This window comes from Pseudoliparis swirei, chromosome 4 (genome assembly GCF_029220125.1).
Source record: "Pseudoliparis swirei isolate HS2019 ecotype Mariana Trench chromosome 4, NWPU_hadal_v1, whole genome shotgun sequence".
Classification (NCBI taxonomy): Eukaryota; Metazoa; Chordata; class Actinopteri; order Perciformes; family Liparidae; genus Pseudoliparis; species Pseudoliparis swirei.
The window spans coordinates 34833235-34860649 of NC_079391.1; the positions used below are offsets into that span (position 1 = coordinate 34833235).

The window sequence follows — 27415 nt, forward strand, 5'->3', positions numbered from 1 at the left end:
TGTACATAAGTACCTTATGAACATGTACATAAGTACCTTATGAGCATGTACATAAGTACCTTATGAGCATGTTCATAAGTACCTTATGAGCATGTACATAAGTACCTTATGAGCATGTACATAAGTACCTTATGAGCATGTACATAAGTACCTTATGAGCATGTACATAAGTACCTTATGAGCATGTTCATAAGTACCTTATGAGCATGTACATAAGTACTTCAGCACCTCTTGGTGTTTATGAGATGAATAAATACTTTAACGTTTACCTTCAACTTTATTGAAACAAATATGAACAACACATTTCAGAGTCGTCTGAGGACAATAACGCTTCTAGAGAAATCCACGAAAGAGGGAACATTTGTTTACAAGCTGCAAATGTATTTATGCTAAGCTACGCTACGCTATGCTACGCTACGCCGGCTCTCCACCCCTCCGAGAGAGTCTTCTGTGAGGCGTGGAGAGCAGGAAGAGTTCATGAAGCACCGGGCTCACGGGGTCCTGGTCCTGGTCCTGGCTCCGGGGCTCACGGGGTCCTGGCCCCGGGGCCCCGGCCCTCACAGGGGCTGGTGGAGCGGCGCCATGAGCAGCGCCAGCTCCCTGAAGGCGCTGCCGTGGCGGCCCACCTGCGTGGCCCCGCTCCTCACCAGGAGGCTGAGGGCCTCCAGCTGCCGGCAGCACGCTCTGCACTTCTGGTGCCTGGGGGTCACACACCTTCATCATCCTCTTCCTCCTCACCACCAGGTCACGTGACCTCCCGCTAAAGCACTCACCGCTCCTCCCGCGTCACGTCCACGCCGACCGGCGGCGCCGCCGTCAGAGTCTCAGAGATCAGGAGCCAGAAGTGAGTCATGACGAGCTTCAAGGACAGGAAGCCGGTCTGGAGGTAGCTACACACACACACACACACAGAGACACACACACAGAGACACACAGAGACACACACAGAGACACACACAGAGACACACACAGAGACACACAGACACACACAGAGACACACACACACAGAGACACACACACAGAGAGACACACACACACACAGAGACACACAGACACACACACAGACACACACACACACACACAGAGACACAAAGAGACACACACACAGAGACACACAGACACACACACACACACACACAGAGACACACACACACAGAGACACACACACACACACACACACACAGAGACACACACACACACAGGAGACTCACACACACACAGGAGACTCACACACACACACACAGACACACACACAGGAGACTCACACACACACACACACACACAGACACACACACACACACACAGAGACACACACACACAGAGACACACACACTTGTCACCTGAAGGAAACACTTGTTGTCTCCTGAAGTAAACACTTGTTGTCTCCTGAAGTAAACACTTGTCTCCTGAAGTAAACACTTGTCTCCTGAAGTAAACACTTGTTGTCACCTGAAGTAAACACTTGTTGTCTCTTGAAGTAAACACTTGTTGTAACCTGAAGTAAACACTTGTTGTCTCTTGAAGTAAACACTTGTTGTCTCCTGAAGTAAACACTTGTTGTCACCTGAAGTAAACACTTGTTGTCTCCTGAAGTAAACACTTGTTGTCTCCTGAAGTAAACACTTGTTGTCTCCTGAAGTAAACACTTGTTGTCTCCTGAAGTAAACACTTGGTGTCACCTGAAGTAAACACTTGTTGTCTCTTGAAGTAAACACTTGTTGTCTCTTGAAGTAAACACTTGTTGTCTCCTGAAGTAACCACTTGTTGTCACCTGAAGTAAACACTTGTTGTCTCCTGTAGTAAACACTTGTTGTCACCTGAAGTAAACACTTGTTGTCACCTGAAGTAAACACTTGTTGTCTCTTGAAGTAAACACTTGTTGTCTCTTGAAGTAAACACTTGTTGTCTCCTGAAGTAAACACTTGTTGTCTCCTGAAGTAAACACGTGTTGTCTCCTGAAGTAAACACTTGTTGTCTCCTGAAGTAAACACTTGTTGTCTCCTGAAGTAAACACTTGTCACCTGAAGTAAACACTTGTTGTCTCCTGAAGTAAACACTTGTTGTCTCCTGAAGTAAACACTTGTTGTCTCCTGAAGTAAACACTTGTTGTCTCCTGAAGTAAACACTTGTTGTCTCCTGAAGTAAACACTTGTTGTCACCTGAAGTAAACACTTGTTGTCTCTTGAAGTAAACACTTGTTGTCTCCTGAAGTAAACACTTGTTGTCTCTTGAAGTAAACACTTGTTGTAACCTGAAGTAAACACTTGTTGTCTCTTGAAGTAAACACTTGTTGTCTCCTGAAGTAAACACTTGTTGTCTCCTGAAGTAAACACTTGTTGTCTCCTGAAGTAAACACTTGTTGTCTCGAAGTAAACACTTGTTGTCTCTTGAAGTAAACACTTGTTGTCACCTGAAGTAAACACTTGTTGTCTCCTGAAGTAAACACTTGTTGTCACCTGAAGTAAACACTTGTTGTCTCCTGAAGTAAACACTTGTTGTCTCCTGAAGTAAACACTTGTTGTCTCCTGAAGTAAACACTTGTTGTCTCTTGAAGTAAACACTTGTTGTCTCTTGAAGTAAACACTTGTTGTCTCTTGAAGTAAACACTTGTTGTCACCTGAAGTAAACACTTGTTGTCTCTTGAAGTAAACACTTGTTGTCTCCTGAAGTAAACACTTGTTGTCTCCTGAAGTAAACACTTGTTGTCTCTTGAAGTAAACACTTGTTGTCTCTTGAAGTAAACACTTGTTGTCACCTGAAGTAAACACTTGTTGTCTCCTGAAGTAAACACTTGTTGTCTCTTGAAGTAAACACTTGTTGTCACCTGAAGTAAACACTTGTTGTCTCCTGAAGTAAACACTTGTTGTCACCTGAAGTAAACACTTGTTGTCTCCTGAAGTAAACACTTGTCTCTTGAAGTAAACACTTGTTGTCTCTTGAAGTAAACACTTGTCACCTGAAGTAAACACTTGTTGTCTCCTGAAGTAAACACTTGTTGTCTCCTGAAGTAAACACTTGTTGTCACCTGAAGTAAACACTTGTTGTCTCCTGAAGTAAACACTTGTTGTCTCCTGAAGTAAACACTTGTTGTCACCTGAAGTAAACACTTGTTGTCTCCTGAAGTAAACACTTGTTGTCACCTGAAGTAAACACTTGTTGTCTCTTGAAGTAAACACTTGTTGTCACCTGAAGTAAACACTTGTTGTCTCCTGAAGTAAACACTTGTTGTCACCTGAAGTAAACACTTGTTGTCACCTGAAGTAAACACTTGTTGTCTCCTGAAGTAAACACTTGTTGTCACCTGAAGTAAACACTTGTTGTCTCCTGAAGTAAACACTTGTTGTCACCTGAAGTAAACACTTGTTGTCTCCTGAAGTAAACACTTGTTGTCTCTTGAAGTAAACACTTGTTGTCACCTGAAGTAAACACTTGTTGTCTCCTGAAGTAAACACTTGTTGTCTCCTGAAGTAAACACTTGTTGTCACCTGAAGTAAACACTTGTCTCCTGAAGTAAACACTTGTTGTCTCCTGAAGTAAACACTTGTTGTCACCTGAAGTAAACACTTGTCTCCTGAAGTAAACACTTGTTGTCTCTTGAAGTAAACACTTGTTGTCTCCTGAAGTAAACACTTGTTGTCTCTTGAAGTAAACACTTGTTGTCACCTGAAGTAAACACTTGTTGTCTCTTGAAGTAAACACTTGTTGTCACCTGAAGTAAACACTTGTTGTCTCCTGAAGTAAACACTTGTTGTCTCTTGAAGTAAACACTTGTTGTCACCTGAAGTAAACACTTGTTGTCTCCTGAAGTAAACACTTGTTGTCACCTGAAGTAAACACTTGTTGTCTCCTGAAGTAAACACTTGTTGTCTCCTGAAGTAAACACTTGTTGTCACCTGAAGTAAACACTTGTTGTCTCCTGAAGTAAACACTTGTTGTCTCTTGAAGTAAACACTTGTTGTCTCCTGAAGTAAACACTTGTTGTCTCTTGAAGTAAACACTTGTTGTCACCTGAAGTAAACACTTGTTGTCTCTTGAAGTAAACACTTGTTGTCACCTGAAGTAAACACTTGTTGTCTCCTGAAGTAAACACTTGTTGTCTCTTGAAGTAAACACTTGTTGTCACCTGAAGTAAACACTTGTTGTCTCCTGAAGTAAACACTTGTTGTCACCTGAAGTAAACACTTGTTGTCTCCTGAAGTAAACACTTGTTGTCTCTTGAAGTAAACACTTGTTGTCACCTGAAGTAAACACTTGTTGTCTCCTGAAGTAAACACTTGTTGTCTCTTGAAGTAAACACTTGTTGTCTCTTGAAGTAAACACTTGTTGTCTCTTGAAGTAAACACTTGTTGTCACCTGAAGTAAACACTTGTTGTCTCCTGAAGTAAACACTTGTTGTCACCTGAAGTAAACACTTGTTGTCTCCTGAAGTAAACACTTGTTGTCTCCTGAAGTAAACACTTGTTGTCACCTCTCATATTTGCTGAGCAGCAGCTGGTCGATCTGAGGGAGGATCGTTGTGCACAGGTCCAGTTTCCATAGCGACCTGAAACAAGATGAATGACATCCTTTAGAAAGGTGACTGAATCCTCCTAACTCCCTGACTCCTCCTCCCTGCCATAACTCCTCCCTCTCTGACTCCTCCCTCCCTGCCCTAACTCCTCCCTCCCTCTCTAACTCCTCCTCCCTCCCTCTCTGACTCCTCCTCCCTGCCCTGACTCCTCCCTCCCTCGCCTGACTCCTCCTCCCTGCCCTGACTCCTCCTCCCTGCCCTAACTCCTCCCTCCCTCTCTCTCTGACTCCTCCTCCCTCCCTGACTTCCGTTCCAGACTCACGGCTGCAGGTTGATGATGTTCAGGATGTCCACCACGATGGAGAGGTCGCTCATGGAGACGGCGGCGGCGAAGGCGCTCTGCAGAGAAACAGAGTTCTAGAGCCGAGGACACCCCCCCTCTAAGGACCCCCCCCCCCCAGCCGAGGACACCCCCCCTCTAAGGACCCTCCCTCTGAGGACAGCCCCCCCCCTCACCCTGATGTCCTGCCGGGCCCACACGGTCCGGACCGTCTCCAGGTTCTTGTGCCGGCTGCGCAGCATCACACACATGGTGTCGTGGCCCTTCTTCAGCTGGGCCAGCGCCTCCTCGTCACTCAGAGCTCCGCCTCTGTTGCTAGGAGACGACTGACACAATGTAGAGTTATAGTCCGTGAGCCGCTCCCCCTCCGGCCTCCGCCCAGAGCCTCGGCGTGCGACTCACCGGCAGGAAGTCGGCCACGTTCAGCCCGATGGGCTCGGTCCTGGAGCTCGGGACCATTTTAGGTTTGGACTTGGCCGCGGTGACGAGATGCGGAGGAGGAGGCGCGGGGGCGGGGCCGGGGGGGGTGGAGAGGGGCGGATGCTTTGCACAAGAGACCACTGTAGGCTCCACCCTCTGGACAGGTGTGGAGGAGGCCAGGGGAGGGGCCTTGAACACACCGTCATGTTAATATGCGCTTGGTCACATGACTATTGAAGGTTAACTGATGCTGCGTTCACTGACCTGCTGCTTCTCAGGAAACGCAGAAATCATGTCCTTCAGCTGACGGCCGATGGCTAATATAGTGTCTGAGGAGGAGAAGGAGAAGACTTAGTCCTCAAAGACTCCTGAAGTCCCTCAGGTAGAACAGGTAGAGACCAGAGGACCGGATCAGGTAGAGACCAGAGGACCGGATCAGGTAGAGACCAGAGAACCGGATCAGGTAGAGACCAGAGGACCGGATCAGGTAGAGACCAGAGAACCGGATCAGGTAGAGACCAGAGGACCGGATCAGGTAGAGACCAGAGGACCGGATCAGGTAGCGACCAGAGGACCGGATCAGGTAGAGACCAGAGAACCGGATCTGGTAGAGACCAGAGGACCGGATCAGGTAGAGACCAGAGGACCGGATCAGGTAGAGACCAGAGAACCGGATCAGGTAGAGACCAGAGAACCGGATCAGGTAGCGACCAGAGGACCGGATCAGGTAGAGACCAGAGGACCGGATCAGGTAGAGACCAGAGAACCGGATCAGGTAGAGACCAGAGGACCGGATCAGGTAGAGACCAGAGGACCGGATCAGGTAGCGACCAGAGGACCGGATCAGGTAGAGACCAGAGAACCGGATCTGGTAGAGACCAGAGGACCGGATCAGGTAGAGACCAGAGGACCGGATCAGGTAGAGACCAGAGAACCGGATCAGGTAGAGACCAGAGAACCGGATCAGGTAGCGACCAGAGGACCGGATCTGGTAGAGACCAGAGGACCGGATCAGGTAGAGACCAGAGGACCGGATCAGGTAGAGACCAGAGGACCGGATCAGGTAGAGACCAGAGAACCGGATCAGGTAGAGACCAGAGAACCGGATCTGGTAGAGACCAGAGGACCGGATCAGGTAGAGACCAGAGGACCGGATCAGGTAGAGACCAGAGGACCGGATCAGGTAGAGACCAGAGAACCGGATCAGGTAGAGACCAGAGAACCGGATCAGGTAGAGACCAGAGAACCAGATCAGGTAGAGACCAGAGGACCGGATCAGGTAGAGACCAGAGAACCGGATCAGGTAGAGACCAGAGAACCGGATCAGGTAGAGACCAGAGGACCGGATCAGGTAGAGACCAGAGAACCGGATCAGGTAGAGACCAGAGAACCGGATCAGGTAGAGACCAGAGGACCGGATCAGGTAGCGACCAGAGGACCGGATCAGGTAGAGACCAGAGAACCGGATCAGGTAGAGACCAGAGAACCGGATCAGGTAGCGACCAGAGGACCGGATCAGGTAGAGACCAGAGGACCGGATCAGGTAGCGACCAGAGGACCGGATCAGGTAGCGACCAGAGGACCGGATCAGGTAGAGACCAGAGAACCGGATCAGGTAGCGACCAGAGGACCGGATCAGGTAGCGACCAGAGGACCGGATCAGGTAGAGACCAGAGGACCGGATCAGGTAGCGACCAGAGGACCGGATCAGGTAGAGACCAGAGAACCGGATCAGGTAGAGACCAGAGGACCGGATCAGGTAGAGACCAGAGGACCGGATCAGGTAGAGACCAGAGGACCGGATCAGGTAGAGACCAGAGGACCGGATCAGGTAGAGACCAGAGAACCGGATCAGGTAGCGACCAGAGGACCGGATCAGGTAGAGACCAGAGGACCGGATCAGGTAGAGACCAGAGGACCGGATCAGGTAGCGACCAGAGGACCGGATCAGGTAGCGACCAGAGGACCGGATCAGGTAGCGACCAGAGGACCGGATCAGGTAGAGACCAGAGGACCGGATCAGGTAGCGACCAGAGGACCGGATCAGGTAGAGACCAGAGAACCGGATCAGGTAGAGACCAGAGGACCGGATCAGGTGGGCTCTGGGGGACTCACCGTCCTCTGGGGGGGGGGGGAAAGGATCCGGCATCCTGGGAGGAGTCCGAGCTGGAGGAGAGAAGAACACATCACATCAATAACCCGGCTTCTTCCAGGGTCCTGGTTCTATGAAGGAGACGAGGACAGAAGGAGTTAAGGACAGAAGGAGACACCTACAGATGGCCTTCTTGGGCTGGAAGATCTCCTGGAAGTCTTCTTCGTTGTGGATCTCAGCTGACGAAACCTTCTCGTCCGCCTCGTCCTCACTGGGGCTCCGCCTCTCGCCTTCGGGGCTCCGCCTCTCAGCATCCGAGCTCTGCTTCACCCTGATGACATCACAACATGCTGCTTCACCCATAAGGAGAGAAGGCCTCCTCCTCCTCCGAGCTCTGCATCGGGGGGGAACCCGGACCAGCAGCAGGAGCGCTGCTGGCTACACTTCCATTGCTTCAAACGCACCCGACACCAACGGGCAACCGGGCCCTGAAGGCAACGCCATCAGAGAAGAGCAGGACGGCCCCTAGAGGATGGAGCCAAGGTTCATCTGTCCCCTGATGGGACTCGGGGCCCCTTCATGGAGACTCCACCACGGGCCTACAGCCCTGTGGGAAGGCCCGGTCCAGGAGACCTGAGGGTGGAGCTGGACTACCTCCCACGAGACGTCTGCAGGGATCCATGGACCTCAAATGAAGAGCGTGTGAAGAGGTGAAGGACTCAGGACCTGGTCTGGTGGTCAGTGTGCGTACCTCTGTGCGCTGCAGGTGGTTGTGGGTCTCTCGTAGTTCCTGCGCAGTGCGGATCCTTTAGGGTCTCTGGGCTCTGGGAGCGGCTGGTTGTCCTGGATGAGGCCCTGGATCACAGAGCCCCCGCTCCTCTTCACCCGCTTCAGATCCACCACGTAGGACGACACACTGGAGAGCTGGTGAGACACGCCGATCTGAGAGGAGCAGCAGAGGTTACATGGGAGCTGTACAACAACAACAACAACAACAACAACAACAACACACCAGCTGCTGGTTGCAGACCGCCAGGTCGGAGACCTTCCCCCAGCCCACCGGCACCACGTCGAAGCAGCGGTTGGGCTCCCAGCCAAAGATCCTCAGAGAGTCCGTGGCCCCGCTGTACAGACAGGAGCCGTCCGAGCTGAACAACATAGACCTGAACCCACAGGGGTCAGAGGTCAGGGGTCAGAGGTCAGAGATCAGGTGTCACATCCCACCGACTCACCTGACTGGAGTTGTGTCTCCCTCCAACGAGCCAATCATCGTGAACTTCTCCAGGTCCCACAGCTTGATGGTCCTGACGGGGTAGAGAGGAGACAGGTGACGGGGTAGAGAGAGGAGACAGGTGACGGGGTAGAGAGGAGACAGGTGACGGGGTAGAGAGAGGAGACAGGTGACGGGGTAGAGAGGAGACAGGTGACGGGGTAGAGAGGAGACAGGTGACGGGGCAGAGAGGAGACAGGTGACGGGGTAGAGAGGAGACAGGTGACGGGGTAGAGAGGAGACAGGTGACGGGGTAGAGAGGAGACAGGTGACGGGGTAGAGAGGAGACAGGTGACGGGGTAGAGAGAGGAGACAGGTGACGGGGTAGAGAGGAGACAGCGGACTGTGAAGAGAGAGGAGACAGGTGACGGGGCAGAGAGGAGACAGGTGACGGGGCAGAGAGGAGACAGGTGACGGGCAGAGAGAGAGAGAGGAGACAGGTGACGGGTAGAGGAGACAGGTGACGGGGTAGAGAGGAGACAGGACGGGGTAGGAGGAGGTGACGGGGAGAGAGGAGACAGGTGACGGGGTAGAGAGGAGACAGGTGACGGGGTAGAGAGGAGACAGGTGACGGGGTAGAGGAGACAGGTGACGGGGAGAGAGGAGACAGGTGACGGGCAGAGAGGAGACAGGTGACGGGGTAGAGAGGAGACAGGTGACGGGGTAGAGAGAGACAGGTGACGGGGTAGAGAGAGGAGACAGGTGACGGGAGAGAGGAGACAGGTGACGGGGTAGAGAGGAGACAGGTGACGGGTAGAGAGGAGACAGGTGACGGGGTAGAGAGAGGAGACAGGTGACGGGGCAGAGAGGAGACAGGTGACGGGCAGAGAGAGGAGACAGGTGACGGGCAGAGAGAGGAGACAGGTGACGGGGTAGAGAGGAGACAGGTGACGGGAGAGAGGAGACAGGTGACGGGTAGAGAGAGGAGACAGGTGACGGGTAGAGAGAGAGACAGGTGACGGGGAGAGAGGAGACAGGTGACGGGGTAGAGAGGAGACAGGTGACGGGGCAGAGGAGACAGGGAGACGGGGCAGAGAGGAGACAGGTGACGGGGCAGAGAGGAGACAGGTGACGGGCAGAGAGAGGAGACAGGTGACGGGCAGAGAGGAGACAGGTGAGGGGAGGCAGGTGACGGGTGAGAGAGGAGACAGGTGACGGGTGAGAGAGGAGACAGGTGACGGGGCAGAGAGGAGACAGGTGACGGGGAGAGAGGAGACAGGTGACGGGTAGAGAGAGGAGACAGGTGACGTGGTAGAGAGGAGACAGGTGACGGGATAGTGAGGAGACAGGTGACTGGGTAGAGAGGAGACAGGTGACGGGGTAGAGAGAGGAGACAGGTGACGGGCAGAGAGAGGAGACAGGTGACGGGGAGAGAGGAGACAGGTGACGGGGTAGAGAGGAGACAGGTGACGGGCAGAGAGAGGAGACAGGTGACGGGGCAGAGAGGAGACAGGTGACGGGGCAGAGAGGAGACAGGTGACGGGCAGACAGGAGACAGGAGACGGGGAGACAGGAGACGGGTGACGGGGAGAGGGGAGACAGGTGACGGGGTAGAGAGGAGACAGGTGACGGTAGAGAGAGGAGACAGGTGGACGGGTAGAGAGGAGACAGGTGACGGGAGGAGACAGGTGACGGGGTGAGGGGAGACAGGTGACGGGAGACAGGTGAGGGGAGACGGGGAGACAGGTGACGGGGAGACAGGTGACGGGGAGACAGGTGAGGGGAGACGGGGAGACAGGTGAGGGGAGACAGGTGACGGGGAGACGGGGAGACAGGTGACGGGGAGAGAGACTGGGAGACAGGTGACGGGGTAGAGAGGAGACAGGTGACGGGGAGACAGGTGACAGGTGACGGGGAGACAGGTGAGGGGAGAGGGGAGACAGGTGACGGGGAGACAGGTGACGGCGCAGAGAGAGGAGACAGGTGACGGGGTAGAGAGGAGACAGGTGAGAGAGGAGACAGGGTGACGGGGTAGAGAGGAGACAGGTGACGGGGCAGAGAGGAGACAGGTGAGGGGAGACAGGGAGACAGGTGACGGGAGACAGGTGAGGGGAGACAGGTGACGGGCAGAGAGAGGAGACAGGTGACGGGGTAGAGAGAGGAGACAGGTGACGGGGAGAGAGGAGACAGGTGACGGGGTAGAGAGGAGACAGGTGACGGGCAGAGAGGAGACAGGTGACGGGGTAGAGAGAGAGACAGGTGACGGGTAGAGAGGAGACAGGTGACGGGGAGAGAGGAGACAGGTGACGGGGCAGAGAGGAGACAGGTGACGGGCAGAGAGGAGACAGGTGACGGGAGAGGAGACAGGTGACGGGTAGAGAGGAGACAGGTGACGGGAGAGAGGAGACAGGTGACGGGTAGAGAGAGGAGACAGGTGACGGGTAGAGAGGAGACAGGTGACGGGGTAGAGAGGAGTCAGGTGACGGGGTAGAGAGGAGACAGGTGACGGGGAGAGAGGAGACAGGTGACGGGAGAGAGGAGACAGGTGACGGGCAGAGAGGAGACAGGTGACGGGGAGAGAGGAGACAGGTGACGGGGCAGAGAGGAGACAGGTGACGGGCAGAGAGGAGACAGGTGAGGGGAGATGGGGAGACAGGTGAGGGGGAGAGAGGAGACAGGTGGACGGGAGAGAGAGACAGGACGGGTAGAGAGGAGACAGGTGACGGGGTAGAGAGAGGAGACAGGTGACGGGTAGAGAGAGGAGACAGGACGGGGAGAGAGAGGAGACAGGGACGGGGTAGAGAGAGACAGGTAGACGGGGTAGAGAGGAGACAGGTGACGGGGCAGAGAGGAGACAGGTGACGGGGTAGAGAGGAGACAGGTGACGGGGTGAGAGAGGAGACAGGTGACGGGCAGAGAGGAGACAGGTGACGGGGTAGAGGAGACAGGTGACGGGCAGAGAGGAGACAGGTGACGGGTAGAGAGGAGACAGGTGACGGGGTAGAGAGGAGACAGGTGACGGGTAGAGAGGAGACAGGTGACGGAGAGACAGGTGACGGGAGAGAGGAGACAGGTGACGGGGAGAGAGGAGACAGGTGACGGGTAGAGAGAGGAGACAGGTGACGGGCAGAGAGGAGACAGGTGACGGGTTAGAGAGAGGAGACAGGTGACGGGGTAGAGAGGAGACAGGTGACGGGGCAGAGAGGAGACAGGTGACGGGGTAGAGAGAGGAGACAGGTGACGGGGTAGAGAGGAGACAGGTGACGGGGTAGAGAGGAGACAGGTGACGGGGTAGAGAGAGGAGACAGGTGACGGGGCAGAGAGGAGACAGGTGACGGTAGAGAGAGGAGACAGGTGACGGGGTAGAGAGGAGACAGGTGACGGGGTAGAGAGGAGACAGGTGACGGGGTAGAGAGGAGACAGGTGACGGGGTAGAGAGAGGAGACAGGTGACGGGGTAGAGAGAGGAGACAGGTGACGGGGTAGAGAGAGGAGACAGGTGACGGGGTAGAGAGGAGACAGGTGACGGGGTAGAGAGAGGAGACAGGTGACGGGGTAGAGAGGAGACAGGTGACGGGGCAGAGAGGAGACAGGTGACGGGGTAGAGAGAGAGGAGACAGGGGCAGAGAGGAGACAGGTGACGGGTAGAGAGAGGAGACAGGTGACGGGCAGAGAGGAGACAGGTGAGGGGTAGAGAGGAGACAGGTGACGGGGTAGAGAGAGGAGACAGGTGACGGGGCAGAGAGGAGACAGGTGACGGGGTAGAGAGGAGACAGGTGACGGGGTAGAGAGAGGAGACAGGTGACGGGTAGAGAGGAGACAGGTGACGGGGTAGAGAGGAGACAGGTGACGGGTAGAGAGGAGACAGGTGACGGGAGAGAGGAGACAGGTGACGGGGTAGAGAGGAGACAGGTGACGGGGAGAGAGGAGACAGGTGACGGGGAGAGAGGAGACAGGTGACGGGGTAGAGGAGACAGGTGAGAGAGGAGACAGGACGGGGAGGAGACAGGTGAGAGAGGAGACAGGTGACGGGGCAGAGAGGAGACAGGTGACGGGAGAGAGGAGACAGGACGGGCAGAGAGGAGACAGGTGACGGGGTAGAGGAGACAGGTGACGGGGCAGAGAGGAGACAGGTGACGGGGTAGAGAGAGGAGACAGGTGACGGGGAAGAGAGGAGACAGGTGACGGGCAGAGAGGAGACAGGTGACGGGGCAGAGAGGAGACAGGTGACGGGGTAGAGAGAGGAGACAGGTGACGGGGTAGAGAGAGGAGACAGGTGACGGGGTAGAGAGGAGACAGGTGACGGGGTAGAGAGGAGACAGGTGACGGGGCAGAGAGGAGACAGGTGACGGGGTAGAGAGAGGAGACAGGTGACGGGGCAGAGAGGAGACAGGTGACGGGGCAGAGAGGAGACAGGTGACGGGGTAGAGAGGAGACAGGTGACGGGGCAGAGAGGAGACAGGTGACGGGGTAGAGAGGAGACAGGTGACGGGGTAGAGAGAGGAGACAGGTGACGGGGTAGAGAGAGGAGACAGGTGACGGGGTAGAGAGGAGACAGGTGACGGGGTAGAGAGAGGAGACAGGTGACGGGGCAGAGAGGAGACAGGTGACGGGGTAGAGAGAGGAGACAGGTGACGGGGTAGAGAGAGGAGACAGGTGACGGGGCAGAGAGGAGACAGGTGACGGGGCAGAGAGGAGACAGGTGACGGGGAGACAGGTGACGGGGAGACAGGTGACGGGGAGACAGGTGACGGGGAGACAGGTGACGGGGAGACAGGTGACGGGGAGACGGGGAGACAGGTGACGGGGAGACAGGTGACGGGGAGACAGGTGACGGGCAGAGGCAGGTAGAGAGGAGACAGGTGACGGGGTAGAGAGAGGAGACAGGTGACGGGGTAGAGAGGAGACAGGTGACGGGGTAGAGAGGAGACAGGTGACGGGGTAGAGAGGAGGAGACGGGGCAGAGAGGAGACAGGTGACGGGTAGAGAGGAGACAGGTGATGGGGTAGAGGAGACAGGTGACGGGGTAGAGAGGAGACAGGTGACGGGGTAGAGAGAGGAGACAGGTGACGGGGTAGAGAGGAGACAGGTGACGGGGTAGAGAGGAGACAGGTGACGGGGTAGAGAGGAGACAGGTGACGGGGTAGAGAGGAGACAGGTGACGGGCAGAGAGGAGACAGACAGGTAGAGGAGACAGGTGACGGGGAGAGAGGAGACAGGTGACGGGTAGAGAGGAGACAGGTGAGGGTAGAGAGAGGAGACAGGTGACGGGGTAGAGAGGAGACAGGTGACGGGGCAGAGAGGAGACAGGTGACGGGGTAGAGAGGAGACAGGTGACGGGGCAGAGAGGAGACAGGTGACGGGCAGAGAGAGACAGGACAGGTGACGGGGTAGAGAGGAGACAGGACGGGTGAGAGAGGAGACAGGTGACGGGAGAGAGGAGACAGGTGACGGGTAGAGAGGAGACAGGTGACGGGGTAGAGAGGAGACAGGTGACGGGGGTAGAGAGGAGACAGGTGAGGGGGTAGAGAGGGGAGACAGGTGACGGGGTAGAGAGAGGAGACAGGTGATCGGGCAGAGAGGAGACAGGTGACGGGCAGAGAGGAGACAGGTGACGGGGCAGAGAGGAGACAGGTGACGGGCAGAGAGAGGAGACAGGTGACGGGGTAGAGAGGAGACAGACGGGGGAGGAGACAGGTGGGTAGAGAGGAGACAGGTGACGGGGTAGAGAGAGGAGACAGGTGACGGGGCAGAGAGGAGACAGGTGACGGGGTAGAGAGAGGAGACAGGTGACGGGGCAGAGAGGAGACAGGTGACGGGGTAGAGAGGAGACAGGTGACGGGCAGAGAGGAGACAGGTGACGGGGTAGAGAGGAGACAGGTGACGGGGAAGAGACAAGAGACAGGTGACGGGGCAGAGGAGACAGGTGACGGGCAGAGAGGAGACAGGTGAGAGAGAGGAGACAGGTGAGAGAGGAGAGAGAGGAGACAGGTGAGAGAGAGGAGACAGGTGAGAGAGGAGACAGGTGACGGGGCAGAGAGGAGACAGGTGACGGGGTAGAGAGAGGAGACAGGTGACGGGGTAGAGAGAGGAGACAGGTGACGGGGTAGAGAGAGGAGACAGGTGACGGGGCAGAGAGGAGACAGGTGACGGGGTAGAGAGGAGACAGGTGACGGGGTAGAGAGAGGAGACAGGTGACGGGGTAGAGAGGAGACAGGTGACGGGGTAGAGAGGAGACAGGTGACGGGGTAGAGAGAGGAGACAGGTGACGGGGCAGAGAGGAGACAGGTGACGGGGTAGAGAGAGGAGACAGGTGACGGGCAGAGGAGACAGGTGACGGGGTAGAGAGGAGACAGGTGACGGGGAGAGAGGAGACAGGTGACGGGCAGAGAGGAGACAGGTGACGGGGAGAGAGGAGACAGGTGACGGGGTAGAGAGGAGACAGGTGACGGGGTAGAGAGGAGACAGGTGACGGGGGAGAGGAGACAGGTGACGGGTAGAGAGAGGAGACAGGTGACGGGGCAGAGAGGAGACAGGTGACGGGGAGAGAGGAGACAGGTGACGGGGTAGAGAGGAGACAGGTGACGGGCAGAGAGGAGACAGGTGACGGGGAGAGAGGAGACAGGTGACGGGGTAGAGAGAGGAGACAGGTGACGGGGCAGAGAGGAGACAGGTGACGGGGCAGAGAGGAGACAGGTGACGGGGTAGAGAGGAGACAGGTGACGGGGAGAGAGAGGAGACAGGTGACGGGCAGAGAGGAGACAGGTGACGGGAGAGAGAGGAGACAGGGTGACGGGCAGAGAGGAGACAGGTGGGGAGAGAGGAGACAGGTGGGCAGAGAGAGGAGACAGGTGACGGGGTAGAGAGAGGAGACAGGTGACGGGCAGAGAGGAGACAGGTGGGGGCAGAGAGGAGACAGGTGACGGGGTGAGAGAGGAGACAGGAGGTGGTGACGGGGCAGAGAGGAGACAGGTGACGGGTAGAGAGAGGAGACAGGTGACGGGGTAGCAGAGAGGAGACAGGTGACGGGTAGAGAGAGGAGACAGGTGACGAGAGGAGACAGGAGAGAGGAGACAGGTGACGGGCAGAGAGAGGAGACAGGTGACGGGCAGAGAGGAGACAGGTGACGGGGTAGAGAGAGGAGACAGGTGACGGGGTAGAGAGGAGACAGGTGGACGGGGTAGAGAGGAGACAGGTGAGGGGAGACGGGGAGACAGGTGACGGGGTAGAGAGGAGACAGGTGACGGGGTAGAGAGAGGAGACAGGTGTGGGGCAGAGAGGAGACAGGTGACGGGGAGACAGGTGAGGGGAGACAGGTGAGGGGAGACGGGGAGACAAGTGACAGAGAGGAGACAGGTGACGGGGTGAGAGGAGACAGGTGACGGGCAGAGAGGAGACAGGTGGGGTGAGGGGAGACAGGTGAGGGGAGACAGGTGAGGGGAGACGGGGAGACAGGTGACGGGGAGACAGGTGACGGGAGACAGGTGAGGGGAGACAGGTGAGGGGAGACAGGTGAGGGGAGACGGGGAGACAGGTGACGGGGAGACAGGTGAGGGGAGACAGGTGACGGGGAGACAGGAGACAGGTGGGGTAGAGAGGAGACAGGTGGGTAGAGAGAGGAGACAGGTGACGGGTAGAGAGGAGACAGGTGACGGGGTAGAGAGGAGACAGGTGACGGAGAGAGGAGACAGGTGACGGGGGGAGAGGAGACAGGTGACGGGGTAGAGAGGAGACAGGTGACGGGCAGAGAGAGGAGACAGGTGACGGGGCAGAGAGGAGACAGGTGACGGGGAGACAGGTGAGGGGAGACAGGTGACGGGGTAGAGAGGAGACAGGTGACGGGGTAGAGAGGAGACAGGTGACGGGTAGAGAGGAGACAGGTGACGGGAGAGAGGAGACAGGTGACGGGGTGAGAGGAGACAGCTGACGGAGTAGAGAGAGGATACATGTGACGGGAGAGAGAGGAGAGAGGAGACAGGTGAGAGAGGAGACAGGTGACGGGTAGAGAGGAGACAGGTGACGGGTAGAGAGGAGACAGGTGACGGGGAGACAGGAGAGGAGACAGGTGACGGGGTAGAGAGGAGACAGGTGACGGGGTAGAGAGGAGACAGGTGACGGGGTAGAGAGGAGACAGGTGACGGCGTAGAGAGGAGACAGGTGACGGGGTAGAGAGGAGACAGGTGACGGGTAGAGAGAGACAGAGAGGAGACAGGTGACGGGGTAGAGAGGAGACAGGTGACGGGTAGAGAGAGGAGACAGGTGGACGGGGAGAAGGAGACAGGTGACGGGAGAGAGGAGACAGGTGACGGGGTAGAGAGAGGAGACAGGTGACGGGGTAGAGAGGAGACAGGTGACGGGGTAGAGAGGAGACAGGTGACGGGGCAGAGAGGAGACAGGTGACGGGGTAGAGAGAGGAGACAGGTGAGACAGGTGACGGGGTAGAGGAGACAGGTGACGGGGTAGAGAGGAGACAGGTGACGGGTAGAGAGGAGACAGGTGACGGGGTAGAGAGAGGAGACAGGTGACGGGGCAGAGAGGAGACAGGTGACGGGGTAGAGAGGAGACAGGTGACGGGGCAGCAGGTACCTGTCCGAGCTGCCTGAGGCCAGCAGGTACTCGTTGGGGTGGAACTGGATGATGTTGACGGCTGCAGTGTGAGACGTGAACTCGGTGATCATCTTCCCCTGAGTCAGGTCCCACAGCTGAGGAGACAACATCAATCATCACCATGACAACCTGAGGCTGCCTCCACACCTTCTGGTCCAGGTGAGACACAGGGTGGTCATCAGTACCTTCACCGTGGAGTCGTCGCTGGCTGAAGCCAACCACTTCCCATCAGGGCTGAAGGCCAGGCTCCTCACGGCCTGAGTGTGACCCTGCAACCACCAACGCAATCACAACATTATTCTGACGCACACGACAACGTCATCGTCATCGCGCCATGATGACAATACAGGCGTCAGCGTCATCACAATGTCACACACACACACACACACACTCACACACACACACACACACACACACACACACACACACACACACACACACACACACACACTCACACACACACACACACACACACACACACACACACACACACACACACACACACACACACACACACACACACACACACACACACACACACACACACACACACACACACACACACACACACACACACACACACACACACACACACACACACACACACACACACACACACACACACACACACACACACACACACACACACACCTTGATGTTGGTGTCCATGGAGCTCGAGGCCAGGAAGTCTCCAAATGGATGGAAGCCCAGACTGGTGACGTTGGCTTTGTGTCCCATCAGAGTCCTGAGAACTGGAGGAGACAAGAGGAACCGGACTAGGACTAGTCTCCATCCGGGACTAGGACTAGTCTCCAACCGGACTAGGCCTAGTCTCCAACCGGGACTAGGACTAGTCTCCAACTGGACTACGACTAGTCTCCAACTGGACTACGACTAGTCTCCAACTGGACTACGACTAGTCTCCAACCGGACTAGGACTAGTCTCCAACCGGACTAGGACTAGTCTCCAACCGGACTAGGACTAGTCTCCAACTGGACTACGACTAGTCTCCAACCGGACTAGGACTAGTCTCCAACCGGACTAGGACTAGTCTCCAACCGGACTAGGACTAGATCGTAAAAGGACCAGACAGAAGTCGTCTTCATGATGACTCAGTATCGTGTGAAACACAGAGAACAAAGCGGTCTCACTCTTGGCGGCCTCCAGGTCCCAGACCCGTATGGATCCAGACTGAGAACCAGCAGCCACCTGCTCCTCTGACGTGTTGAACTGGACACACTCCACTGGGTTCTGGTGACCCGTCAAGCTCTGAGAGGACACACACACACACACTTCAGCGCCGTGCCAGTGCGTCGCGGCGCCCCCCCCCCCCGGCTCTCACCATGATGCAGTTGGCCTTGCTGACGGCCCAGATGTTCACCCTGCAGTCATGACCCCCGGTGGCCAGCAGGCGGCCGGAGCTCTTCCCCAGAGCCACGCAGGACACCGGGCTGGAGTGAGCCTCGAACTCCTCTGGAGAACCACACAGGAGAACACTCAGTAGAGAGGAGAACACTCAGTAGAGCGTAGAACCACACAGGAGAACACTCAGTAGAGCGGAGAACCACACAGGAGAACACTCAGTAGAGCGTAGAACCACACAGGAGAACACTCAGTAGAGCGGAGAACCACACAGGAGAACACTCAGTAGAGCGGAGAACCACACAGGAGAACACTCAGTAGAGCGGAGAACCACACAGGAGAACACTCAGTAGAGCGTAGAACCACACAGGAGAACACTCAGTAGAGCGGAGAACCACACAGGAGAACACTCAGTAGAGCGGAGAACCACACAGGAGAACACTCAGTAGAGCGGAGAACCACACAGGAGAACACTCAGTAGAGCGGAGATGTTTTAAAAAGTTGCTCTCTAGCGCCCCCTCAGTCTGCCCGGCGACGCCCCTCACCCAGAACGTCTGATTGGCTTGAACGTCTCACACATATCCACTTGGGCCTGGAGGAGCCTCTCAGATCCCTAAGCCCCGCCTACTTAGGTTTTCGGCCATTGTGATTTGGTGAAACCACATAGTTGGCGCCTTCTCCTTCACGCCGGGTCAGATTGTGATGAGACGTCGTGTGACGAGTGAAGCTGTGATGAAGGTCTCTGATGTCTCATTGTCAGATTATATGGACCAATCAACCTCTTAGGGGCGTGTCTTGTTTTTCAATGCCCTTAACTTCTACACTATTGGGACTAATCACTCCAAACATGCAGTATATGTGCACATTGCATACTGTAACATGCACAAACAATCTTGTGCGTTTTGAACAATAGAGGGCGCTAAAAGAATTCACCAAATTTCGGAGTTTTGGACGTTTTTGCTTGAATTTGTGATTTCTTGCCGTTATACAATTACGGATTTCTCCCACAAAACTTCTGCGATCAACTTCACTCTTGTTCAAGGCCGATCTAAAGGCCTTCAAGATGACATGGGAGGAGAATGGAGACTTTTCACGGAACTTTACGTGACGTTATGTCAACCCCAATAAACGCCCACTTTCTGTATTTTGTTATGCTGGATTTTCATGGATTTTCCCAGCTGCTCCTGAACGCATCATCTCACTCTTCCGGTAAGCTCCGGTTGCTCAGCAGCGAGCATGACTTCTTCTTCTCCCCCTCCCGCTCCCTCTTGCTCAGTGTGTCTCATGTCTAGTTCTCCCTCTGCCTCCCTTCATGATAACGATACATGCAACAAGTGTAGTTTATTTGCAGGTTGGAGGCAGGTCTCAGTGGGTTAGATGCATGGCTCTGCGCCATCGAAGCTCAGACAGCTATGCTAGTTAGCCCGCCTCTCCCGTAGCCGGGCGCGAGCTACAGTCAGCTGCTAGCTGTTAGCTGCTAGCTGTTCCCGTGGTGCCCGATCAGCCGATCGTGGGTAACTGTTTCAGGTGTACTAAGTCTACACTGAAGCTCCCTGTGCTCCAACCACTTCACGCTTCCTACCGGGTGTCCCTGCTCAGCGACACACTGAGGAACACACCCTGGTTATCGGGAGCTCTATAGTCAGGAAGGTGACGTTAGCGAGACCGCGGACCACAGTCGTGTGCCTCCCGGGGGCCAGAGCCACGTGAGTCTGGTTTGAAGCTGCTGGCTAAGGACAAGCGGAGATACAGTCAGATTGTAATACACGCCGGTGGTAATGACGCCGAGCCCGCTCGGAAGTCACTCAAATTAATGTGGAATCCGGTGTGCTTATGCCAAGACGCTGTGGACACGTCGCTTCTCTGGCCCTCTCCCAAATTTGCAGACAGACGAATTGTTTAGCCGAATGTCGTCTTTCAACCGCTGGCTGTCGAGGTGCCCAGAGAATAATGTGGGCTACGTAGACAACTGGAAGACTTCCTGGGGAAAGCCTGATGAGGAGAGACGGCATCCATCCCACGCTGGACGGAGCGCGTCTCGCTTGACCACATGACCACGTTGATCACCGTATCCATGACAACCCAGGTTTCAGATCAGGACCCGGAGCAGAGTTGTAGTTTAACAGCCTTCTCTGCTCTTCCATTGGAGCAGTTACCCCCCCACACCTCTAGAGGAGAGACTGTCTGTCCCACGGACACTTCAGTTAAATCAAAAGAAAGCAGAAGAGGAGTCGTACACAATAACCTTATTCAAGTTAACACCATTATTTCAGCAGTGCAACAAAACAGGACTATTAAATGCGGTCTCCTAAATATTAGATCTGTCATCTAAAGCTGTGTTACTAAATGATTTAATATCAGATAATCACATTGATTTATGTTGTCTAACTGAAACCTGCTGAGCCATGAAGAATATGTCTGCCTGAATGAATCGACTCCTCCAAGTCATATTAATACTCACATTCCTCGAGGCACCGGTCGAGGAGGTGGAGGAGCAGCCATCTTTGAATCGAGCCTAAAAATTAATCCTGAACCTAAATTACACTACACCTCATTTGAAAGCCTTGTTCTTAGTCTTTCACATCCAACCTGGAAAACACTACAGCCAATTCTATTTGTGATTCTGTACCGGCCACCAGGTCCATATTCAGAGTTTATATCAAGTTTGGTTCTTAAAACTGATAAAGTTATTATTGTAGGAGATTTTAATATCCATGTGGATGTTGATAATGATTGCCTTTGTGCTGCATTCATCTCCTTGTTGGACTCGATTGGCTTCTGCCAGAGAACAGAAACCCACTCACAGCTTTGGCCACACGCTTGATCTTGTTCTTACTTATGGCGTTGACATTGAGCATCTGAAGGTCTTCCCACAGAATCCTCTTCTGTCAGACCACAACCTCATAACTTTTGAATTTATACTACCGGAGTGTACTCCGTTTGTCAAAAGTTTCTACACCAGATGTCTAACTGACAGTGCTGTAGCTAAATTTAAAGAAGCGATTCCTTCTGCATTTGATTCGATACCACGTCTCAATATAACAGAGGACTCCTGGTCTAACTTTAGTCCAGATGGATCATCTTGTTGATCGTGCCACAGGCTCTCTGAGAATGACACTGGACTCGATAGCCCCACTGAAGAAGAAGAGGGTGAGGAAGAGGAGGTTTGCTCCCTGGTATAACCCTCAGACCCGCAAACTAAAGCAAACGTCACGAAAGCTTGAAAGCATATGGCGTTCAACTAATCTGGAAGAATCCCGCTTAGTTTGGCGAGATAGTCTTACAACTTATAAGAAGGCCCTCCGTAATGCCAGAGCAGCCTATTACTCATCAGTAATAGAGAAAAATAAGAACCCCAGGTTTCTCTTCAGCACTGTAGCCAGGCTGACAGAGTCACAGCTCTGTGGAGCCGAGTATTCCTATAGACCTCAGTGGTAATGACTTTATGAACTTCTTTAATGAAAAGATTTTAACTATTAGGGACAAGATTAATAATCTCTTGCCCTTAACCAGTGATCTGTCCTCAAGTGGAATGGCCTTGGAAACCGCTGTATGCCCTGGTGTATATTTAGATGGCTTTTCTCCCATCAACCGTGACCAATCATCTTCAACGGTTTCTACTTCGAACACGTCTACCTGTCTCTAGACCCCGTCTACCTGTCTCTAGGACCCCGTCTACCTGTCTCTAGGACCCCATCTACCTGTCTCTAGACCCCGTCTACCTGTCTCTAGGACCCCGTCTACCTGTCTCTAGACCCCGTCTACCTGTCTCTAGGACCCCGTCTACCTGTCTCTAGACCCCGTCTACCTGTCTCTAGGACCCCGTCTACCTGTCTCTAGACCCCGTCCCGACGAGGCTGTTTAAAGACGTTTTGCCTTTAATTGGCAGCTCTCTATTAGATATTATCAATGTGTCTCTGCTAACAGGCCACGTACCACACTCCTTCAGAGTGGCTGTTATTAAACCTCTCCTGAAGAAGCCGCTCTGGATCCAGAGGTGTTGGCTAACTACAGACCGATCTCTAACCTCCCCTTCCTCTCCAAGATCCTTGAGAAAGTGGTCGCAAATCAGTTGTGCGACTTTCTACATCATAATAGTTTATTTGAGAAATTTCAATCAGGATTTAGAAAACACCACCGAGACATGACAGGGTCAGGACTCCTCTCTGTACTGGTCTTGTTAGACCTTAGTCCTGATAGAGGACTCATCTCTGTACTGGTCTTGTTAGACCTTAGTGCTGATAGAGGACTCATCTCTGTACTGGTCTAGTTAGACCTTAGTGCTGATAGAGGACTCCTCTCTGTCCTGGTCTTGTTAGACCTTAGACCTGATAGAGGACTCATCTCTGTCCTGGTCTTGTTAGACCTTAGTGCTGATAGAGGACTCCTCTCTGTACTGGTCTTGTTAGACCTTAGTGCTGATAGAGGACTCATCTCTGTACTGGTCTTGTTAGACCTTAGTGCTGATAGAGGACTCATCTCTGTACTGGTCTTGTTAGACCTTAGTCCTGATAGAGGACTCATCTCTGTACTGGTCTTGTTAGACCTTAGTGCTGATAGAGGACTCCTCTCTGTACTGGTCTTGTTAGACCTTAGTGCTGATAGAGGACTCATCTCTGTACTGGTCTTGTTAGACCTTAGTGCTGATAGAGGACTCCTCTCTGTACTGGTCTTGTTAGACCTTAGTGCTGCATTCGACACCATTGACCATGACATCCTGTTACAGAGACTGGTGCAGTCGATTGGCATTTCAGGCACGGCACTAATTTGGTTTAAATCCTATTTATCAGATGGATCTCAGTTTGTATTTGTAAACGATGACGCCTCGATAACCACCAACGTTAGTCACGGAGTTCCACAAGGTTCTGTGCTTGGACCAATTTTATTTACCTTATACATGCTTCCTTTGGGCAATATTATCAGGAAACATTCCATAAAGTTTCATTGTTATGCAGATGATACTCAACTATATTTATCGATAAAACCAGAGGAGAGCAACCAACTCGGTAAAATTCAAGCATGTCTTAAAGACATAAAAACATGATGACCTGCAACTTCTTGATGTTAAACTCAGACAAAACCGAAGTAATTTTACTCTGAGCACCTCAGAGATCAATTATCTGGTGATGTGGTTTCTGTAGACGGCATTGCCCTGGCATCCAACACCACTGTAAAGAATCTTGGCGTTATCTTTGATCGGGACTTGTCCTTTAACTCCCACGTAAAGCAAATCTCAAGGACTGCATTCTTTCATCTACGTCATATTTCAAAAAATCAGGCACATCTTGTCTCAAAAAGATGCAGAAAAATTGGTTCACGTGTTCTAGACTGGATTACTGCAACTCCTTATTATCAGGCTGCTCTATAAGTCTCTTAGGTCAACTCCTTATTATCAGGCTGCTCTATAAGTCTCTTAGGTCAACTCCTTATTATCAGGCTGCTCTATAAGTCTCTTAGGTCAACTCCTTATTATCAGGCTGCTCTATAAGTCTCTTAGGTCAACTCCTTATTATCAGGCTGCTCTATAAGTCTCTTAGGTCAACGCCTTATTATCAGGCTGCTCTATAAGTCTCTCAGGTCAACTCCTTATTATCAGGCTGCTCTATAAGTCTCTTAAGTCAACTCCTTATTATCAGGCTGCTCTATAAGTCTCTTAGGTCCCTCCAGTTGATCCAGAATGCTGCAGCTCGTGTTCTCACTAAACTAAGAAAAGAGATCACATCACTCCTGCACTAGCTGCTCTGCACTGGCTCCCAGTAACATCAAGAATCACTTTTTAAATTATTCTCTTAACGTACAAAGCCTTGATTGGTGATGCACCATCATATCTTAAGGAGCTTGTAGTACCATATTGCCCCACTAGAGAGCTACGCTCACTAAATGCGGGACTACTTGTAGTTCCTAGAGTCTTAAAAAGTAGAATGGGAGCGAGAGCCTTCAGTTATCAAGCTCCTCTTTTATAGAACCAGCTTCACCTTCAGTCCTGGAGGCTCCGCCCCCTCATGTAGACTGAAGACTTTCCTCTTTGACAGAGCTTATAGTTCGGGCTGAATCAGGTTCACCTGGTCCAGCCCCTGGAGACGCTGCTATAGGCTTATAGCTGCTGGGGGACGTTTAGGATACACTGAGCTCCTCTCTCCTCAGGGATGAATTTTCATCTCTCCATCACACGTTACTAACTCTTTCTCCCCGGAGTCCTTTTGACTTCACGTCTCATGGGGTCATCGGACCCTATGAGACGACATAGATCCTATCTGCTGATGGATCATCGAGGTCTGGGTCGTGGAATTCCTGCTCCTGACTACGCAACTGTCCTGTTGAGACTCCGCCCACTGTTGAGACTCCGCCCACTCCTCCTCCCCACCGCCATCTGATGGATGGTGGAGGTCTCCATCGTGGAATATGCCTCCTATGAACTATTCATCCACTCTGTCACATTCATTGAATGTATTTTCACTCTAATCTGTCCTTCTGGTCACATGACATCTATTGTTCTGTCCATCCTGGAGAGGGATCCTCCTCTGTTGCTCTCCTCAAGGGTTCTGACCTTTTCCCCCTGAAGGGTTATTTGGGAGTTTTTCCTGGTCCGATGTGAGGTTTTGGGGCAGGGATGTCTATGTGTACAGATTGTAAAGCACTCCGAGACAAATTTGTAATTTGTGAAATTGGGCTTTACAAATAAACTGAATTGAAATTGAATTGAATTGAATAGAAGACTTGTACTTAAACTGATCCAATCCTTCAAAGATCCTCCTGCTGCAGCCAGTCACGGCCCGAAGGCTCCGACAAGACCACGAAGACCCCGATGGCCCGAGACCGGAATGTCACCTCTATCGCCGCTCGACCCGTCCGATCGCTGGCTCGTTGGCGACCCAGAGATCGTATTCACTTCCAATCGAGGGAACAAACGTTTCCATGTAATTGATATGAAGTGGTCTAGACCTCCCGTAGAGACACATGATGCATATGTTGACAGTCACAGCGCCCCCTACTGGCTCAACGGGACTTGATTGAATCTGATCCAACCTTGTTGTGCTTGATACAAGTCACGGAGGATATGCCTCTTCCACCTCAGTCGAAGCGCCACCTACTGGCGCAGATGAGTAAGGACCCGATCAGCGCTGCTCGCAGCTTTAATTATCATTGTATTCAAAGTCTTTATCATCATGCCACTCAGTATTCATTATTCTCAGGGACGTTACATCACCTGCAGCTCCAGAGGCTGAAGGAAATCAACATGAAGCTCAAACTCACGCAGCCTCCATGAGATCTTGGTGGTGTTGGCTGCAGCCATATTGGTCCCACTGGGAGGTGGTCCCACTGGGAGGTGGTCTCACTGGTCTCTGGTCCCACTGGGAGGTGGTCCCACTGGGAGGTGGTCCCACTGGGAGGTGGTCTCTCTGGTCCCACTGGGAGGTGGTCTCACTGGGAGGTTGTCCCACTGGGAGGTGGTCTCACTGGTCTCTGGTCCCACTGGGAGGTGGTCTCACTGGGAGGTGGTCCCACTGGGAGGTGGTCCCACTGGGAGGTGGTCTCTCTGGTCCCACTGGGAGGTGGTCTCACTGGTCTCACTGGTGCTGTGAAGGTCAGTCTGGATCACAGAGTTCAGACATCAGCTTCTCGTTGACGGTCTGATCTTCTCTGTGTGGTGCAGGGACATGTACTGGTAGAGGTCTTGTACTGTGTGGTAGAGGTACTTGTACTGTGTGGTAGAGGTACTTGTACTGTGTGGTAGAGGTACTTGTACTGTGGTAGAGGTACTTGTTCTGTGTGGTATAGGTACTTGTACTGTGTGGTAGAGGTACTTGTACTGTGTGGTAGAGGTACTTGTACTGTGTGGTAGAGGTACTTGTTCTGTGTGGTAGAGGTACTTGTACTGTGTGGTAGAGGTACTTGTACTGTGTGGTAGAGGTACTTGTTCTGTGTGGTAGAGGTACTTGTTCTGTGTGGTAGAGGTACTTGTACTGTGGTAGAGGTACTTGTACTGTGTGGTAGAGGTACTTGTACTGTGTGGTAGAGGTACTTGTACTGTGTGGTAGAGGTACTTGTTCTGTGTGTAGAGGTACTTGTACTGTGTGGTAGAGGTACTTGTTCTGTGTGGTAGAGGTACTTGTACTGTGTGGTAGAGGTACTTGTTCTGTGTGGTAGAGGTACTTGTTCTGTGTGGTAGAGGTACTTGTACTGTGTGGTAGAGGTACTTGTACTGTGTGGTAGAGGTACTTGTACTGTGTGGTAGAGGTACTTGTACTGTGTGGTAGAGGTACTTGTTCTGTGTGGTAGAGGTACTTGTACTGTGTGGTAGAGGCACTTGTACTGTGTGGTAGAGGTACTTGTACTGTGTGGTAGAGGTACTTGTACTGTGTGGTAGAGGTACTTGTACTGTGTGGTAGAGGTACTTGTACTGTGTGGTAGAGGTACTTGTACTGTGTGGTAGAGGTACTTGTACTGTGTGGTAGAGGTACTTGTTCTGTGTGGTAGAGGTACTTGTACTGTGTGGTAGAGGTACTTGTACTGTGTGGTAGAGGTACTTGTACTGTGTGGTAGAGGTACTTGTACTGTGTGGTAGAGGTACTTGTTCTGTGTGGTAGAGGTACTTGTACTGTGTGGTAGAGGTACTTGTACTGTGTGGTAGAGGTACTTGTACTGTGTGGTAGAGGTACTTGTTCTGTGTGGTAGAGGTACTTGTTCTGTGTGGTAGAGGTACTTGTTCTGTGTGGTAGAGGTACTTGTACTGTGTGGTAGAGGTACTTGTACTGTGTGGTAGAGGTACTTGTTCTGTGTGGTAGAGGTACTTGTTCTGTGTGGTAGAGGTACTTGTACTGTGTGGTAGAGGTACTTGTACTGTGTGGTAGAGGTACTTGTACTGTGTGGTAG

General features: G+C 53.2%; 1 protein-coding gene across 1 annotated transcript; it reads right to left on the minus strand.

The window, feature by feature from the left end:
* Positions 1 to 390: 390 nt before the first annotated feature.
* Positions 391 to 26180, minus strand: katnb1 (katanin p80 (WD repeat containing) subunit B 1). Its single transcript, XM_056411961.1, has 18 exons — positions 25796 to 26180; positions 18522 to 18652; positions 18331 to 18448; positions 17818 to 17930; positions 17364 to 17447; positions 17158 to 17273; positions 8595 to 8666; positions 8375 to 8525; positions 8114 to 8304; positions 7545 to 7693; positions 7386 to 7436; positions 5535 to 5599; positions 5253 to 5459; positions 5027 to 5176; positions 4833 to 4909; positions 4469 to 4543; positions 774 to 890; positions 391 to 699 (listed from the first exon to the last, which is right to left on the minus strand). The coding sequence occupies exons 1-18, from the start codon at positions 25833 to 25835 to the stop codon at positions 558 to 560; spliced, it is 2049 nt and encodes a 682-aa protein (XP_056267936.1). The 5' UTR covers positions 25836 to 26180; the 3' UTR covers positions 391 to 557.
* Positions 26181 to 27415: the final 1235 nt, after the last annotated feature.

Excerpts from the sequence above, each read along its gene's own strand:
- katnb1 (XM_056411961.1), bottom strand. The coding sequence starts at position 25,835 with ATGGCTGCAGCCAACACCACCAAGATCTCATGGAGGCTGC. Across the intron at positions 8,526-8,594 it reads GGAGACACAACTCCAGTCAG|GTCTATGTTGTTCAGCTCGG; the intron begins GTGAGTCGGTGG and ends CTGTGGGTTCAG. Across the intron at positions 7,694-8,113 it reads ACCACCTGCAGCGCACAGAG|GGTGAAGCAGAGCTCGGATG; the intron begins GTACGCACACTG and ends TGATGTCATCAG.